The sequence below is a fragment of the Phaseolus vulgaris genome, chromosome 11, assembly GCF_000499845.2.
Source record: "Phaseolus vulgaris cultivar G19833 chromosome 11, P. vulgaris v2.0, whole genome shotgun sequence".
Classification (NCBI taxonomy): Eukaryota; Viridiplantae; Streptophyta; class Magnoliopsida; order Fabales; family Fabaceae; genus Phaseolus; species Phaseolus vulgaris.
Genome location: NC_023749.2, coordinates 38,330,955 through 38,346,586, shown reverse-complemented (window position 1 = coordinate 38,346,586; position 15,632 = coordinate 38,330,955). Strand labels below are relative to the sequence as shown.

Below are 15,632 nucleotides of genomic sequence, written 5' to 3'. Positions count from 1 at the left end.
AAATCTTTGATCTTCAATATGCTGATGATGATGAATGAAGAAAAACAACCGGTTGATGTATCGGAACAACTGATTGTTTTTGGTGGTTATATCAGTTTTTCTATTTTTGTTTTTTTGTTGTTGTTTTAAATCTGATGTATTAAGAACATTTATCTTGTTCATTTCTTCTTTTTGTCTATTTGTGAAGACAAATAGGGGGAGATATATGTTGTGTTTGATTTCAGTTTTTATTTTCTGCAAAAAGTTTGGATGAGTGAAACCTTATAGGTTTTTGCTCATATGTTTGTTTGTTGTTTGCCCTTTGCTCTGATATTATGTTCTGAACCTCTATATTTGTTTTTCTGCTAACCAAATATCAGAAGTTCTGTGTTTTGCTTAAAATTGTGCTTTGCAGGAACTGCTTCAGATTCAATCAGGTACAACACAAGCATCAGGGATTTTTCTTCATAAAATAGGGGGAGATTGTTGAACCAAGTGGTGTTCAAGCTTTGAAGAATCCAAACCCTTTGAAGGATGCTGAAGGCTAGGTTGTGCTTGTTGTTGCTGAGCTGTCTTAGATAGGATCTGGGGTAGATTGTTTATGTAATCCACTCTTGATTGAATCCAAAGCATAGGCATTCTCAATCTTTTTAAAAGAAAAGTGTTTTTCAAACTAAGTGAAAAACAATCGATTGTTTTGTCGAAACAACCGATTGTTTTATACTTAGGTGTTTTTAGAAAAGATTGAAAAATATTTTTATGGTTGACTTGCTGTCAAAACCAAAACAACCGGTTGATTCATGGAAACAACCGATTGTTTGTTTTGGTACCATAACAAAAAACTGTTTTGTGCTTTGACTGAGCATTAAATGATTTTCCAACTGTTTACGCTCCAGTTTTTAATGCTTTGACCAATCTTTAAATGCAATGAATAATTTGTTAAGACTTGATAACAAACAACATCTTTGAATATATTCAGAAAAATAGATTTGAGTTTTTTTAAGAACTAACACAAGATTTTGAGATTTTCAAAGAGTTGAGATTGCTTAGAGATTGAGATTGATCAAAGAGTGTGAGATAGGATTTATGCTTGTATTGATTTCAGAATTGCTTCTATAACAAGTGTAATCCTTGTATCTGTTGAACAAGAATCTTTGTGTGTTTGTTGAGAAGTGCTGTGTGTTCTTGAGGGGATCAAGATCAGCATTCTTAGTGTTGGTGTGTTGGCCAAGAGAAGTGTGTTTCTTGAGGGGATCAAGGTCACTTTCTTGGTTGTGTTGTAAGTGATCTAGGTTTGATTGCTTAGTGGAATTCCTCAGTGGTTTATGAGAAGACTGGATGTAGCTATGGGTTTAGAGTGAACTAGTATAAACATCTGTGTGCATTCTCTCTATCCTTAATCTCTTTAAATTCAGGTTTAATATTTGCAAACTTGTATAAACAACCGATTGTTTCTATGAAACAACCGATTGTTTTTCTGGTGTTGTTGTTTTTGCTTTGAGTTTTTGGCAAACTGAATTCTTTATCATTTGTTTCTCGAGATAATTTCATTATTGACTTAAAAGTTTGCGAAAACCCTCTTTAAACAATTCACCCCCCTGTAGTTTAAAGTCATCCATTCTAACAAAAATAAGGTTCACGTAAATTAGTGTTAAGATACATATATGTTAAAGAATTATAAAAATAATTTACCATCATCTTACCTGATCCCAATCATTTTTAAGGCCTAGTCTTACAATGGTAACCATCCATTGCATAACGTAATAGTCACACTCACACCTTCCTGATTGTCTATTACACTATAATTCAATAAAAAGTGAAAGTTAATATTAATAAACAATGAAAAGAGAAAGACAAAAATTACAAACCTTTAGTTCCATCCATTTCAGATTTTGAAATTTTGAATTGGATCGACCTCTTAGGATGTTATATCCACGCCATGAACTGATTAATACAAAAAGCCGCATTAGTAGATGTTTAATTAGTAACATACGGAGTTAATTTTATAGTGTACTTACTTATCAATGATATTTTTCAGATGTGTTGATGGTGTCTTGTATAGGGAACAAAACCACACAGCAGTCTTATCAATCGTTGATAAGACAAGTAACTACCAATGACCCCTATATCATCCATGAAAAGATTTAGTAAATATTTAAAACATGAAGTAGTAATAATTGACAACTTATAATTAAACTTACTCATTAATATAAAGGCATAAATAAATTTGTTTTCCATCTTTTTCCAGGGTGTTAGTGATGTATGATTGGGTTTCAGTTTTCTTTGTTCCAATGGGATTAGTATATGAGAGATCTAAGAATCCGTACACATATTGATTCCCATCAAATAGAAATTCCATGCAAAAATCTACAAGTTATTAGTTAAAGCATAATCAATAATATTTAACATAAAATAAATTTAAATATAGGTAAAGATACTTACATCATAAATTTTTTAATTATATTTATATTGAGCTCCTAATCCTTAGCTACAATATCTAACAAATCTGACATGTATATGTACAGTGGCATGTCAGTGTTTATTTCAAAAGACATATCATCCCAAGGAACTTCCAAAGGGTCTCGATCAATCTCTCTAGCAACTACAACTAAAGATGTTATAGGATCGTCAATCGGAACCTCATGCTTCTTTTTGGGACTTGGTTTCCGACGAGGTTTCTACAAAATAAAGAACATTTGTATAAATTAGATGTATTATATACTTATAAATTAATATAATGAAATGAAGTTATTATCGGAGGTTCTGGTATAATTCGAAGGAGTCTAGGTCAGCCTATGAATGTCTCAAATGCATCGGCCATAGGTTTTACCTCATCTGAAGGTAGTGGAATACGAGTATCAGCTACTCGTACTCTTTCAACCGTTACCTTCGCCACATTAGGGGAGAGAGGAACATTATGTAAGGTGGTGGCTTCTTGATAGACTTTTCCAATGGCCACCACCTGAGGAAGTATGCCTCCCTCTACCAGTAGCTCACATTGGCTCGTCTGGCCAATGATATGCTCCCCTGATGTTGTAGAAGCCGCACAACTCCCCTTTATGCTCTTGGGAGCGGGACTAACAAGCGCATCAACTGGCTCAGCATAACCTTGTTGCGATAGAAACTCCTGTCACAACTCTAGCTGCATCTGATCAACCTCTTTTCTCATCTCTTCTATCAATTCTTGACGTATCTTACCCGTAATTTCTGCTTTGGTCTTTGTGGTGGGATAGGAGGATGAGTGTCGTGGTGCAGCTCCCAAATATAGTTTAATTCCAACCCCTTTTCCAGTTGCACGAACACGACACAATGCTCAAGTCGTCCAATTGCTTCAACAAGGATATCGTGACGACCTTCATGTACACAATTACCTTGGTAGATTTGCTCAACCAAGGAATCCTACAAAAGACCAAAATTATATAAGTTTTTAGTATAATTAATGCTTTAAGTCCATAGTAGCAAAAGAGGATAAAAATAACTTATAATTTTTTATAATATTATTTTTTATTGGTTAGAACTAAATGCACCCGACTTTTTAATTCGGGCCATCTTCCATTTTAGGTGGCACAAAGGTGGTGATGGAGGAGAAGTGACCCATGTATCAATCTCAAACCCACTACCCTATCTGGATTGATCTTTTTCCACCATCAGTAATTGCTCAAGCTTTCGATACCCCGAACGAGATAGTATGTGTGGGGTAACATTCTTTAATGTTATGTCTTAAGCTTTCTTCTGACGATCCTGTCATAAATGAAATAAACAAAGTGAGGAATTAAATAATATTAAGTTACTAATGTTATATAAATAAAAATAGTTAAGTAACTTCACTTACCTTCCAAGCTTCACTTTCACGGCTTTGAACAAAAAACCGTCATGTCTCTTCATCAATATGTTTGTAATTTAATCAAGGATTTTCGCCTTTATACTTGCCAAAAATATATTTCATCGTCAGTGTTGACTTAAACTGACGGAATTTAAGTATGATATTGGATATGATCTTTAATCGAAGCAGTTCCACATTAGGCATTTAAAATTTTTCTTGCAAAATAATATCATCAAATTAAAATGGATCAATGAATATTAAAAAGCATTATATAATAACGATAATAATGTAAAGCTTACCTGAACATCTTCCCAAAGCATGTTCGGATCAACCTCTGACACATCATCCCATGAATTAATCAAAATGGAGAGCCTCTCACGAGAAACAACTCCAAGATAGCTACTCAACATCTCATCATTAGGACCAGAAGCCACTCCAGTGTTGACGTCAATGTCAACACGTGTCTTCTCACCAACAACACGTCTTAAGAGAGACGCTTCAATCTAGTAGGTCCTCTGCTTCCTAGTCCGGATCGGGGTCTGATTGGAATCTGATTGTCATCCTTATCTGTGCTAAAAAAGTAGGTAAAAAAACATTACTTAATTTGCATCGAAAGAAGATGATATAAAACAAATACATAAATTTCTAAATGCGTATTATAAAAAATATTTCCAAATTTATTACCATAGTGGGTTGAATGTTCATATGTAAATTCCTTCACTGTGGTCTTTACGGGTTGCATGTACATCATCAACTACATCGTCATCTTTATTAATTATCATTCATGTGAATGAACGGGGATCACTATTTTCAATATCATCTATGGCCTCCCCTTGTTTTTTTCTATGTAAAACGACATACCAATGTTATGACGTAGGATCTTTGACGTAGAAAACTTGAGATTCTTGTTGAACCATTATAAATGGCTCATCTCGATACCCTATCTTTCTAAAGTCCACTAGTGCGAATCCTGATTCATCAATTTTAACCCCACTTTTATTACCAACCCATTTACACTTGAAAACTAGAAAGGAAAACTTAGTATAGTCAACCTCCCATATCTCTTCTATAAAACCATAGTATGCCATTGATCCAAGTACATGATTTGTATCTTTCGAAGTGGAAAACTGCATTGACTCGACTTCAAGTGTAACACCAAAATTTTGAACTGTACTCTTTTCATCCATAGACTTCGTGTAAAATATACAATTGTTCACTTCGTACGTCATAAAAGAAATGACATCAAACTTCAATCCAACAGCCAACCAGGTCAAGGTCTCCAATGTTGTTGAATCCTTTAATACCTCATCTTTAAACCAAGGCATGAAAGTTCTATTATGTTCCATTAAGAACCATTTCTTTTCTTGTCTTGGGTTATTTGCCTTCACAACAACTTTATGAGCTTCTATGTAAGGTATAACTTCATCTGTGTTATTCAATATATACAAAGTGCTTTCAAGACTTCTGATCGATATTTGCTTACAATATTCACACCACGTAAACATTTACTTGTAGAACGCCTGTGGTGCCATGAATTAGCTGGAAGACCTTGTATTTGCTTTTGACATGTACTCAAAACAAAATTCAATACTTTCTTCAGCTATGTACCTTTCAATTATTGAAGCTTCTGGACGAAAATGATTTTCCACATAACCTTTCAAAATTTTTATATACTGCTCAACAGGATACATCCATCTTAAGTACACTGGTTCGCACAATCTAACCTCTCTTACCAGATGTACAACTAGATGAACCATGATGTCAAAAAAAAATGGAGGAAAAAACATCTCCAATTCACACAAGATAACAACAATTTCATCTTCAAGTTCATCTAGTTTTAATGGATCAATGACTTTACAACAGATGGAACAGAAGAATGAGCACAAATGGGTTATGGTATGTAACATGTTTTGGTAAGATCCCGCGAATAGTTACTGGTAGCAACTGTTGCATGAAGATGTGGCAATCATGAAACTTCATCCCAATTAACTTCAAATTCATCACACACATTTTTCTCAACATGCATTACATTTATAAAATGTTTGACTTCTAACCTCGACCAGTACGAAAGATCAAAGAAGATTGATTTTTTCTTCCAAATGTTTGTCACAAATGACTTCTTTTTCGACTTATCGAAGGTGTGGTCTATGTTATTTACCTTTTCATAAACCTCAACACCAGTTAATGGAGTTGGTGGACTACTAGTCTCTTGATGTCCATTAAAGAATTTTTTTCAACCTGGTAAGGATGATGACTTCTAAGAAATCTCTGATGCGAAGATATACTGTCTTCCTTCCATGTTTCAACTGTTGAGAAACAGTGTCTTCTTCGTATATTGGTCATGCTTTATGACCCTTAACAATATATCCTAATAAGTTACCATATGACAGAAACTCATCGATGGTGCAAAATAACAAGCAAGCATGTTGAAAATTTCATTAGCAAATCCGTCAAATACTTCAACACAGTAATGCCACATTAACTTCAAATCTTAAATTAGGGGACTTAGATAAACATTTATGTCATTTCCTGGATCTTTCGGACCGGATATCATCATAGAAAACATGATATATTTTCACTTCATGCACAATCCAGGAGGTAAGTTGTAAATAACTAGTAAAATAGGCCATGAACTATGATTCGTACACATATTACCAAACGAATTCATTCTGTCTATAGCTAAACCAAGTCAGATATTTCTTGATTCTTTACCAAACTCTGGAAACTCATAATCAAATTTCTTCCATTGAATAGAATCAGTTGGATGTCGGTACATGCCATCACATTTCCTCTCATCTACATGCCATCTAAGATTCTTAGCATGATTTGGGTTTGCAAGCAAACGCTTCATCCTTGGAATGATGGGAATATACCACATAGCCTTGATTGGGGGTCCATGCTTTTCTATCTCTTCAATAATATCATCATCTTTTTGTTTCAACTTATAACGTGATAACCCACACCTCGGACAACTTTTCAACAATTCAAAATCTTTCTTGTATAATATACAATCATTAGGACATTCATATATCTTTTTATACTCCATTCATAATTACGATTAGGTAGAGTATTTCCTTATGGAAGCATATCCTTCAACAACTGAAGCAATTTCGTGAAGCTTTCATCAGTCTATCCATTTATTGCCTTCAAATTCATCAATCTTAACACCGTCGACAATCGTGTGAAGTTAGTTGATCCAGGATACAATGGAGTCTCTGCATCGCTTGACATACTTCCATATCCATGCGCTTCTGCAACACACTCAGCTTCCACATCACAAATTATGTCCTCCAATCGATCATCATCTACATCATCATGTACTGCATCATCCATGGTGGACCCCACATATTCTTCAGTTATAGAAACACGTGATAAATTTAATAATTCACTAGGGGTGGCAAAGCAGGCTGGCCCACCCCGCATTGGCCTGCCCCGCATGCGGGTTGGCCCGCGGGCTTGTGGGCTGGCCCGCATAACTTTTACAAATGTACAATTATATAGATGCAATATGAAATTATGAATTGATGCAATATGAAATTATGAATTAATCTAGCCTGCGGTGTACAAGAAAGTATGACAAACAAATACACCTCACAAATTCTGAAATTGATTATACAAGGTGGCCAAAAAACAAGTACACATCATCAATAGTTATAAGAGATTTGATGAACTAAAAAACAACACTGAATAAGCAACTGACATCAATTAACAATCAAAAGCAGTTATCACATCAAATACTTGTTATGCAGTTGCTATTATATCATCTTCTTCCACTTCAAGAACATTAGATGCAACCTTAAAAGAGCTTTCATCTTCCACGTTTTGATAATTATAATATTTTCCATGATCTGCATTCATTTGAACAATGACAATGAAAGAATGAATTTACCCTCAGAAAATCCATGCTTCCAGAAATAATACAATAACAATAGAATTGGTTAAAATAATTAAATTACCTTTAGAAAATCCATGCTTCCAACTAGAAGTACAAACAATTGCTTCCACATTTTCAGACAAAAGAGAATTCATATACTTGTTAAGAATTCGAGAACCAATGCTAAATGCAGATTCTGATGCAATTGTGGTTATAGGAATACTCAACAAATCTCTAGCCATTAACGCAAGATCCGAAAAATGTTGACTATTAATTTTCCACCACTCTAACACATCCATATGCTCCAAAAACATCAAAATCCAAAGTTGGCTCATTCAAATAAGTGTCAAGTTGTTTTCTTCCACTTTGATTAGCTACTTCAACTTTGATTAGCTACTTGAAGCTTACACATTTTTAATTCCTATTATAGATGTAATAATTTAGTAACATGGGGCAAGTACAACAAAAACTAAAAAATTAACTGAAGTACATTTAAGTAAGCAACTTCCATAAAAAATACTTGGTTTAGAAGTAGATGAGGATGAAGATTTTTCTTGCTTACACTTTAGAGTATTTGATGTTGTTGTTCTCAAACCTTTGCCAGAATATTCAGCAAAAAGTTTGTATAATTTTTGCTTGATGTTTTCTAATTTCAGCTCCCAAGTTAGTGAATCAATTTTTTCAAAGAACTCAATGTTTCTAACTTCATCCTTGGGTCTAAAATTGCACCAAATGAAAGTGCAACACTATATTTATCCCAGTATTTTTGAAATTTGACTATCATCAATTCAGCCATATTCTTAATTAGTGCATTTTCATCTTTCACATTTTCTATCAACAAGCTTTGAATTTTCAAAACTTGTAAAAAATACAAGTTGGAAGTTGGATAACTTGTAGCAGAAATCAAGGTAGTGATATCATAAAAGGGTAACAAGAACTTACAAAATTTTTCTGCTTTCTCCCAATCTTCCTCTGAAGGGCAATATTTATAAGATTCATCAACCAAGTGCAAGCTTCAAAAAACACGTTCATATTTAAGAGCACTTTTAAGCATCAAGTAAGTTGAGTTCCACCTTGTAGGAACATCAAGACACAAACCACATGACGCATCAATATCACTAAACTTTTCAAGGCATTGTTTGAATTTCATCATTCTACTCTTTGAACCCCTCACATATTTGATGCTATTTCTAATTTGGTTCAAAGCCTCACCAAGCACCTTTAATCCTTCTTGAACAATTAAATTTTTAATATATGTGCACAACAACGAACATGAAAGAATTCACCACCACATATCAAACCATTTTGTATAAGAAGTTGGCTTCTAATTTGGTTCATAAGCATATACGAATGCGACTATTTACCATAGCCGCATTTATAAATAACATTTACGAATGCGGCTAATTAACCGTCTTCTTATATATTCAATTTAAAACTAAGTGTACAACAAATGCGACTATATAACTGCCGTTTTAAATATAAATTACCCGCCAGTGTTTTTGACTTTCTGTGTTAACTATGAAAAAAATATTAAAAAATGAACCATTTATTCCTTTTACATATTTATTATACATTTTGGTGGACACTTTATCTAAATGAGCCTAAACTAACTGATAACTGGATAATTTGGTCGGTCTGTATGTGGTGGGATGATGTGATACAAGTGATTGACCAAATCTAAATCCATTACTAGGACAATTGTAATTATGAATAATTATAATGTTTTCTTCATTATCTTTATTTTCTTTTTCATTTATATAATAAGCGTCGAATGCAAGTTTTACTTTCAAGACATTAATACACTATTTTTAGTAAATACTTTGTTTATAAATGATAAAAAGTTATATGCAAGTTGCTCAAGTCATATATCAAAGTGGTATTTTAACGAAGTAAAACATTAAGGTGTGACATCAGCTAACTACGACTTCCAATTAGTATATATTATAGATTCCGGATTAAAATGAATTTTTAACTAGTCAGTATAGTGTTATTATTATATATACGAAAGGCATGTTAGAGGTCACTTACACATAATAAAAAAAGTATTCCATAAAAATTTGAATAACATATTCTATTAATTATATCCACTTATTTTAATTATTACTTTCTCCGTTTCTTGTTGAATCTTTGATAATTTTGTTTATTATTTATTATTTACGAAATTTTATATCATATTATTTTTTTTATCAATTATACTATTATATATAATTTTTTTTTTATCAATTATAAGAAATCTAAATCACTATCGTGTTTCTTAATTTCTATAAAAATAACTTTAAAAGAAAGGATGAAAAGGAACAAAATGGGAGTAGAAACTATTAATTTGTAAGTGTAACAACTAAAAATAATGTTTGATTATAACTTACTAAATATCTATTTAATAACTACAATGTTCTTTTGTTTTGAATAAACTCTGTATATTTTGAACAAAGTGTTAAGCATTAACTGTTCAAAGTAATAAGATTTAGCAGATCTTTTTTTATATACATGTATACTTCATGTCCAACTCAGACCTGGCTCACATCTTACATAACCATTTCCAATATTTATTAAGGAATTCAACTTCAATAGTCAAACATTAAATAGTCACATCAACTTCGCTTCACGTAAGAGAAATCTAAAGAATACAAGCAGAAAGTAAGCTTTCTCATATAAGCAAAAACTCATAAAATATCTTATCTTCTTGTTTACTCATTCATCTAGTAGACCAATAAGGGACGGTGCCAGCTGAATAAAATATTCTCAAGACAACATATATCTAAGGATCATAATACGTGGTTGACTAGCAATTCATGTTAGATAGAATGAAGAACCAAACTAAGCTTTAGAGACTCTCAGTCTAGCAGAGTTCCACAAGCTGTGGTACAATATGGGTATTATTCTTACTTTTTCTATAATATTTGCATGCATACTTGTTTTCTCACTAGAAATTTCCGTAGCAAATGATTCAATCAACGTGCTCCAGTCCCTGAGTGATGGGAAGACTTTGGTATCAGAAGGTGGAAAGTTTGAACTAGGGTTCTTCAGCCCTGGTAGTTCCCAGAAACGATACTTGGGAATTTGGTACAAGAATATCCCAGATAAGACATTTGTTTGGGTTGCTAATGGGGCCAACCCCATCAATGATTCCTCAGGCATCTTAACAGTGAACACCACAGGCAATCTTGTTCTCACTCAAAATGGTTCTCTTGTTTGGCACACCAGCTCTCAGAAACAAGCACAGAATCCGGTGGTAGAAATGTTGGACAGTGGCAATCTTGTGGTCAGAAACGAGGGGGAAACAAACCCAGAAGAGTATTTGTGGCAAAGCTTTGACTATCCATCTGATACACTCTTGCCAGGGATGAAGTTAGGATGGGACCTCCGAACTGGTTTTGAACGGAAATATACTGCATGGAAGAGTCCAGATGATCCATCCCCAGGTGATGTGTCTCGGGTTATGAAACTCTACAGCTATCCTGAGATTTATATGATGAAGGGTACACAAAAGTTGCTGAGGTATGGACCTTGGAATGGCGAATATTTCAGCGGAATGCCAGATCTGCTGAATAACACCATTTTTGACTTGAGTTATGTCAGCAATGAAGATGAGATTTACTACACCTATACACTCGTGAATGATTCTGTCCTCTCCAGAACTGTAACAAACCAATCAGCTACTATTGATCGTTATGTATGGCAGGAGGTTGAGAAAATATGGAAAATATATAGATCCTACCCGAAAGAGTTTTGCGACAAGTACGACTCGTGTGGACCCAACGGATTATGTGTACGAACTCAGTCACAATCTTGCACATGTTTGGAAGGTTTCAGTCCAAAATCACAACAAAATTGGATCTCATCGGATTGGAGTGGAGGATGTGTGCGCAATAAAGCGTTGAATTGCAGTCATGATGTGTTTGTCAAATATGAAGGGCTGAAAGTTCCAGCTACTACAAATACTTTGTTGAATAAGAGTCTTGGCCTCAAGGAATGCGAAGTGAAGTGTTTGAATAATTGTTCTTGTATGGCCTACACTAATTCAGATATAAGAAATGGAGGCAGTGGTTGTGTCCTGTGGTTTGGAGATCTCATTGACATGAAACAGTTTGAAACTGGTGGGCAAGACCTGTATATCAGGATGAATGCTTCGGAGGCTGGTAATTCGCATCAACTTTTATCTTCTCATTTCATTTGCAATTTTGTTTTGAAAGCTCAAAAATCTTACTCTGACTTTAGAATTGACTATTTTGTTTTTATAGTCAATTCCAACTCTCAAGAACCTGTACCAAGCAAAGAACCTGTACCAAGCAAAGAACCTGGCAACAACAACAACAACAGACGAACGATAGTCGCTTCAACGGTTGCTGCAGTTTCTGGTTTTCTTATTCTTCTGATTACTTGTATCATTTGCAGGCTTCATAGGAACAATGCTGGTAAGTAAATTGTTTACCCAGATGCATGACTTCACTTTTTTAAGTTTTCTATAGGAAAAGATTTCTTTAACAAAAAAAATAAAACATATATAATTGAAAATCATTATAATAATATAATAATATTTTAAATTAAAAAATAAATTAAATATGATTGAAATATTAATTTATTGGAGCATGAAGTGTATCTTTTGTAATATGTGTGGTATTAAGATATCAGCACCCTTCTATAAACTACTCTCTACTCTTCTAATTAATTGAGGAATAATTGCTATAAATATAGTTACTGGGATATGTAATAGTCAACCTATAATTCCTTCACAACATGCCATTTATTTAGATAAATTATCATGCTATTGGTTTTTGTTTATTAGGCTTGATTTTATTAACTCTATATCACACGCGTTTTTGTTTATAAGACGTACGTCTTATAAATTATCAATAAACTGGCCTCTATAATCATGAGGAAACAAATAGTGATATCGTTTTAGCTTCATGAGAATGTATCATACACTTCATCTTATTTTAAAATATAGTACTTTTTGATAGAGAATTTATAAATAGATTGAAATTTTATATACTACAAAACAATTTTAAGTACTTTAAATTAAAGAATTTGAATTTTTTTGTCCCTATTTTTTATTTTCCGCTTTCTTTTCTCCCTCTCTATTTTGTTCTCTCTCCCTTTTCATTTTCTCCTTTTCCTTCATTTCTTTAGGCTTTTGGTTTCTTTTTTTCCCCTCTTTCACTTTAGAATAAGCTTACACTGAAAAAATTAATACCTAGAAGAAATATTAAACTCCTTTTGCCCATTAGTCTTTATTGTCTAGTGGTTAAAATAGTCTCACATCTCTTTTTTTTTAATAATAATAGAAATTAGTTTTAAGTTTTATTAATAATACAAATTATTTTAGATATTAATAATTTTTTTTAATATTTAAAATAATGTATAAATTAGTAAATATAGTGACTAATTCTTTTTTATCTTTAAAATTATTTTTTATTTAATAATTTTTTGTGGTAGATACATATTTAAATTGATATTTCAATTAAGAAAAGTTGAAGGTAGATTGATGTTAATTTCAACAATTAATTTGTTGATGTTCACAAGGTGTAGAACAATTCAAACTTTCATAGAGAAACTAGTATAGAGTGAAAAGCATCTAATCGTTAAATTAAAGGGAGTATTAAAGCTGAAAATATGAAAATATTCAACCTTGAATCCTTAAATCTTGGGGATTGTTTTAGAAGTTACTTAGCTTTGTTCCCTTTATCTACTATATTATACTTCCTCTTATGTGTAGGAAATTCATCAACAGAAGATAACAACAATAAGAGACATGTGGATGATCTGGACGTCCAAATGTATGATCTTGTAACAATTGTAAAAGCCACTAATAACTTCTCCACAGAGAATATCATAGGAGAAGGTGGTTTTGGACGTGTATACAAGGTAAACCATTCTTTAATCATCACTACTATATCAAAGATAATAAAATTGTTCTTACTCATGATGAACATGAGTGTGCAGGGAATAATCGACAGCCAAGAAATTGCTGTGAAGACTCTATCAAGGAACTCATGGCAAGGTGTGACAGAGTTCATCAATGAAGTAAACTTGACTGCAAAGCTTCAGCATCGGAATCTTGTTAAACTTCTTGGTTGTTGCATTGAAGGAGAAGAAAGAATGCTCATTTATCAGTACATGGAAAATGGCAGCCTAGACTCCCTCATTTTTGGTAAGGAAAATGAGCAAACAATAAATTGGGTTGCTAATGACAGTGGTTAAAGATGCAGATTCGTAAAATGAATATTCAACACTAAAATCAATTTTTTGCCTAAATAAAACAGGTGACAAAAGCAGTAAATTGCTGGAGTGGCCTCAACGATTCCAAATAATTTTGGGAGTTTCAAGGGGCCTTATGTACCTTCATCAAGATTCACCACTGAGGATCATCCACAGAGATCTCAAAGCTAGTAACATCTTACTCGATAAAACGTTGAATCCGAAAATATCAGATTTTGGTGTATCAAGATCTTTTGGAGTAGACCAACTTGAAGGAAGCACAAGTAAAGTAGTAGGGACCTGGTCAGTGTGTGTATTTATGCTGAACCATTTTTTCTCTTTTAACAAATATGTAAAACTGTTCTTGATACATGAAACAAATCTCTTGCAGTGGGTATATGGCGCCAGAATATGCAGTTGATGGATTGTTTTCTGAAAAATCTGACGTCTTCAGCTTTGGCATTCTGGTGTTGGAGATTATTTGTGGGAAGAGAAATAGAGGACTTTATCAGCAGACAAGAGTCTTAAACCTTGTTGCTCATGTAAGAGCTTGGATATATAGTTTTAACGTAGGTATGTTTTCTGGAAATTCAACAAATAGTTGTCTTTTTTTCTAATACTTTTGTTATTACAAAACAGTCATGGACATTATGGAAAGCGGGCAAGGGAATAGATTTGATTGCCTCAAACATGAAGATGTCATCGTGCGTTATATCTGAAGTACTGCGTTGTCTCCATGTCGGTCTTTTGTGTGTGCAACAGTACCCAGATGACAGGCCTACAATGATGTCAGTGATTCTGATGTTGGAGAGTCACATTGAATTGGCTGAGCCCAAAGAACCTGCTTTCATTTCAAGAATTGTGTTACTTGAAGAAGATTTATATCCGAAAGATACAAGCTCAACCAATGAAGTCACCGTTACCATTTTAGAACCTCGATGACTCATGAAACGTTACATGAGAGTGATATATGTTCACAACCATGCATGTATTAGATTATAACTATTTTTTTTTTTAAAATGACATAATTTTAAAATTGTATTAATCAAATCATAATTGTAAATTAATGTATTTTAATTTGTAATTGTTAGAATATCATTTTAATAGATGTATAAAAGGATATTTATAAGAACTCATGCTAAACTTGCTATACTTTTACCTACGGATACCCGGGTATATGGGAGTCCTGCTGATAGAAATCGGTTTCTTAACAAAACCAGCTGTTATAACCATACAATAAATTAGATTTAAAACTATAACAGCTTGAACTCACTGTAATATAAATCATAACAAATCAATAGAATAATTATTACTTATCTTTTTATCATGTTAATGACATTTTTCAAAGTTTTTATGGATGAGGTAGTTTCTATAGAAGATTTGTAAAAGACTTTAGTACTATTGTTGCACCTCTAAATGAGATAGTAAAGAAGGATGTAATGTTCAAATGGCGCCAAGAACAAGCAAATGCTTTTGAAACCTTGAAAGACAAATTAACCAAGGCACCCATTTTCACACTTTCCAACTTTGCTAAGACATTTGAGATTGAGTGTGATGCCTCTAACATAGGCATTGGGGCTATCCTGCTTCAAGAAGGTCACCTCATAGCTTATTTTAGTGAGAAACTCAATGGGAGTCATCTCAATTCACTAGTGCAGACAGGTCAAACAAGTGCGACTATTTTACATTTACAAAGGCGGTTATATAGCCGCACTTGATCAACACGCATTCTTAAATCGAAGATTTACAAGTGCGGCT

The 15,632-nt window shown here is 33.3% G+C and overlaps 1 protein-coding gene across 3 annotated transcripts; it reads left to right on the top strand.

Annotated features, from left to right (window-relative positions):
- Positions 1-10,420: 10,420 nt before the first annotated feature.
- LOC137833222 (G-type lectin S-receptor-like serine/threonine-protein kinase At4g27290) lies at positions 10,421-15,034 on the top strand. Of its 3 annotated transcripts, none has more exons than XM_068641590.1 (8): positions 10,421-10,538; positions 10,616-11,815; positions 11,918-12,091; positions 13,393-13,541; positions 13,620-13,827; positions 13,940-14,177; positions 14,266-14,416; positions 14,514-15,034. In XM_068641590.1, exons 2-8 carry the CDS (start codon positions 10,915-10,917, stop codon positions 14,814-14,816), a joined length of 2,124 nt encoding a protein of 707 aa, XP_068497691.1. In that variant the 5' UTR covers positions 10,421-10,538; positions 10,616-10,914; the 3' UTR covers positions 14,817-15,034. The 3 variants fall into 3 exon arrangements, with proteins under 3 accessions (XP_068497691.1, XP_068497686.1, XP_068497688.1); XM_068641587.1 differs by having other exon boundaries at positions 10,460-10,549; XM_068641585.1 differs by having other exon boundaries at positions 10,444-11,815.
- The last annotated feature ends 598 nt before the right edge of the window (positions 15,035-15,632 follow it).

Bases quoted from the DNA above. Each gene is read 5' to 3' on its own strand.
- LOC137833222 (XM_068641585.1), top strand. From the start codon at position 10,546: ATGGGTATTATTCTTACTTTTTCTATAATATTTGCATGCATACTTGTT. The intron at 12,092-13,392 runs GTAAGTAAATTG...TCTTATGTGTAG, and splicing joins GCTTCATAGGAACAATGCTG to GAAATTCATCAACAGAAGAT. The intron at 14,178-14,265 runs GTCAGTGTGTGT...AATCTCTTGCAG, and splicing joins AGTAAAGTAGTAGGGACCTG to TGGGTATATGGCGCCAGAAT.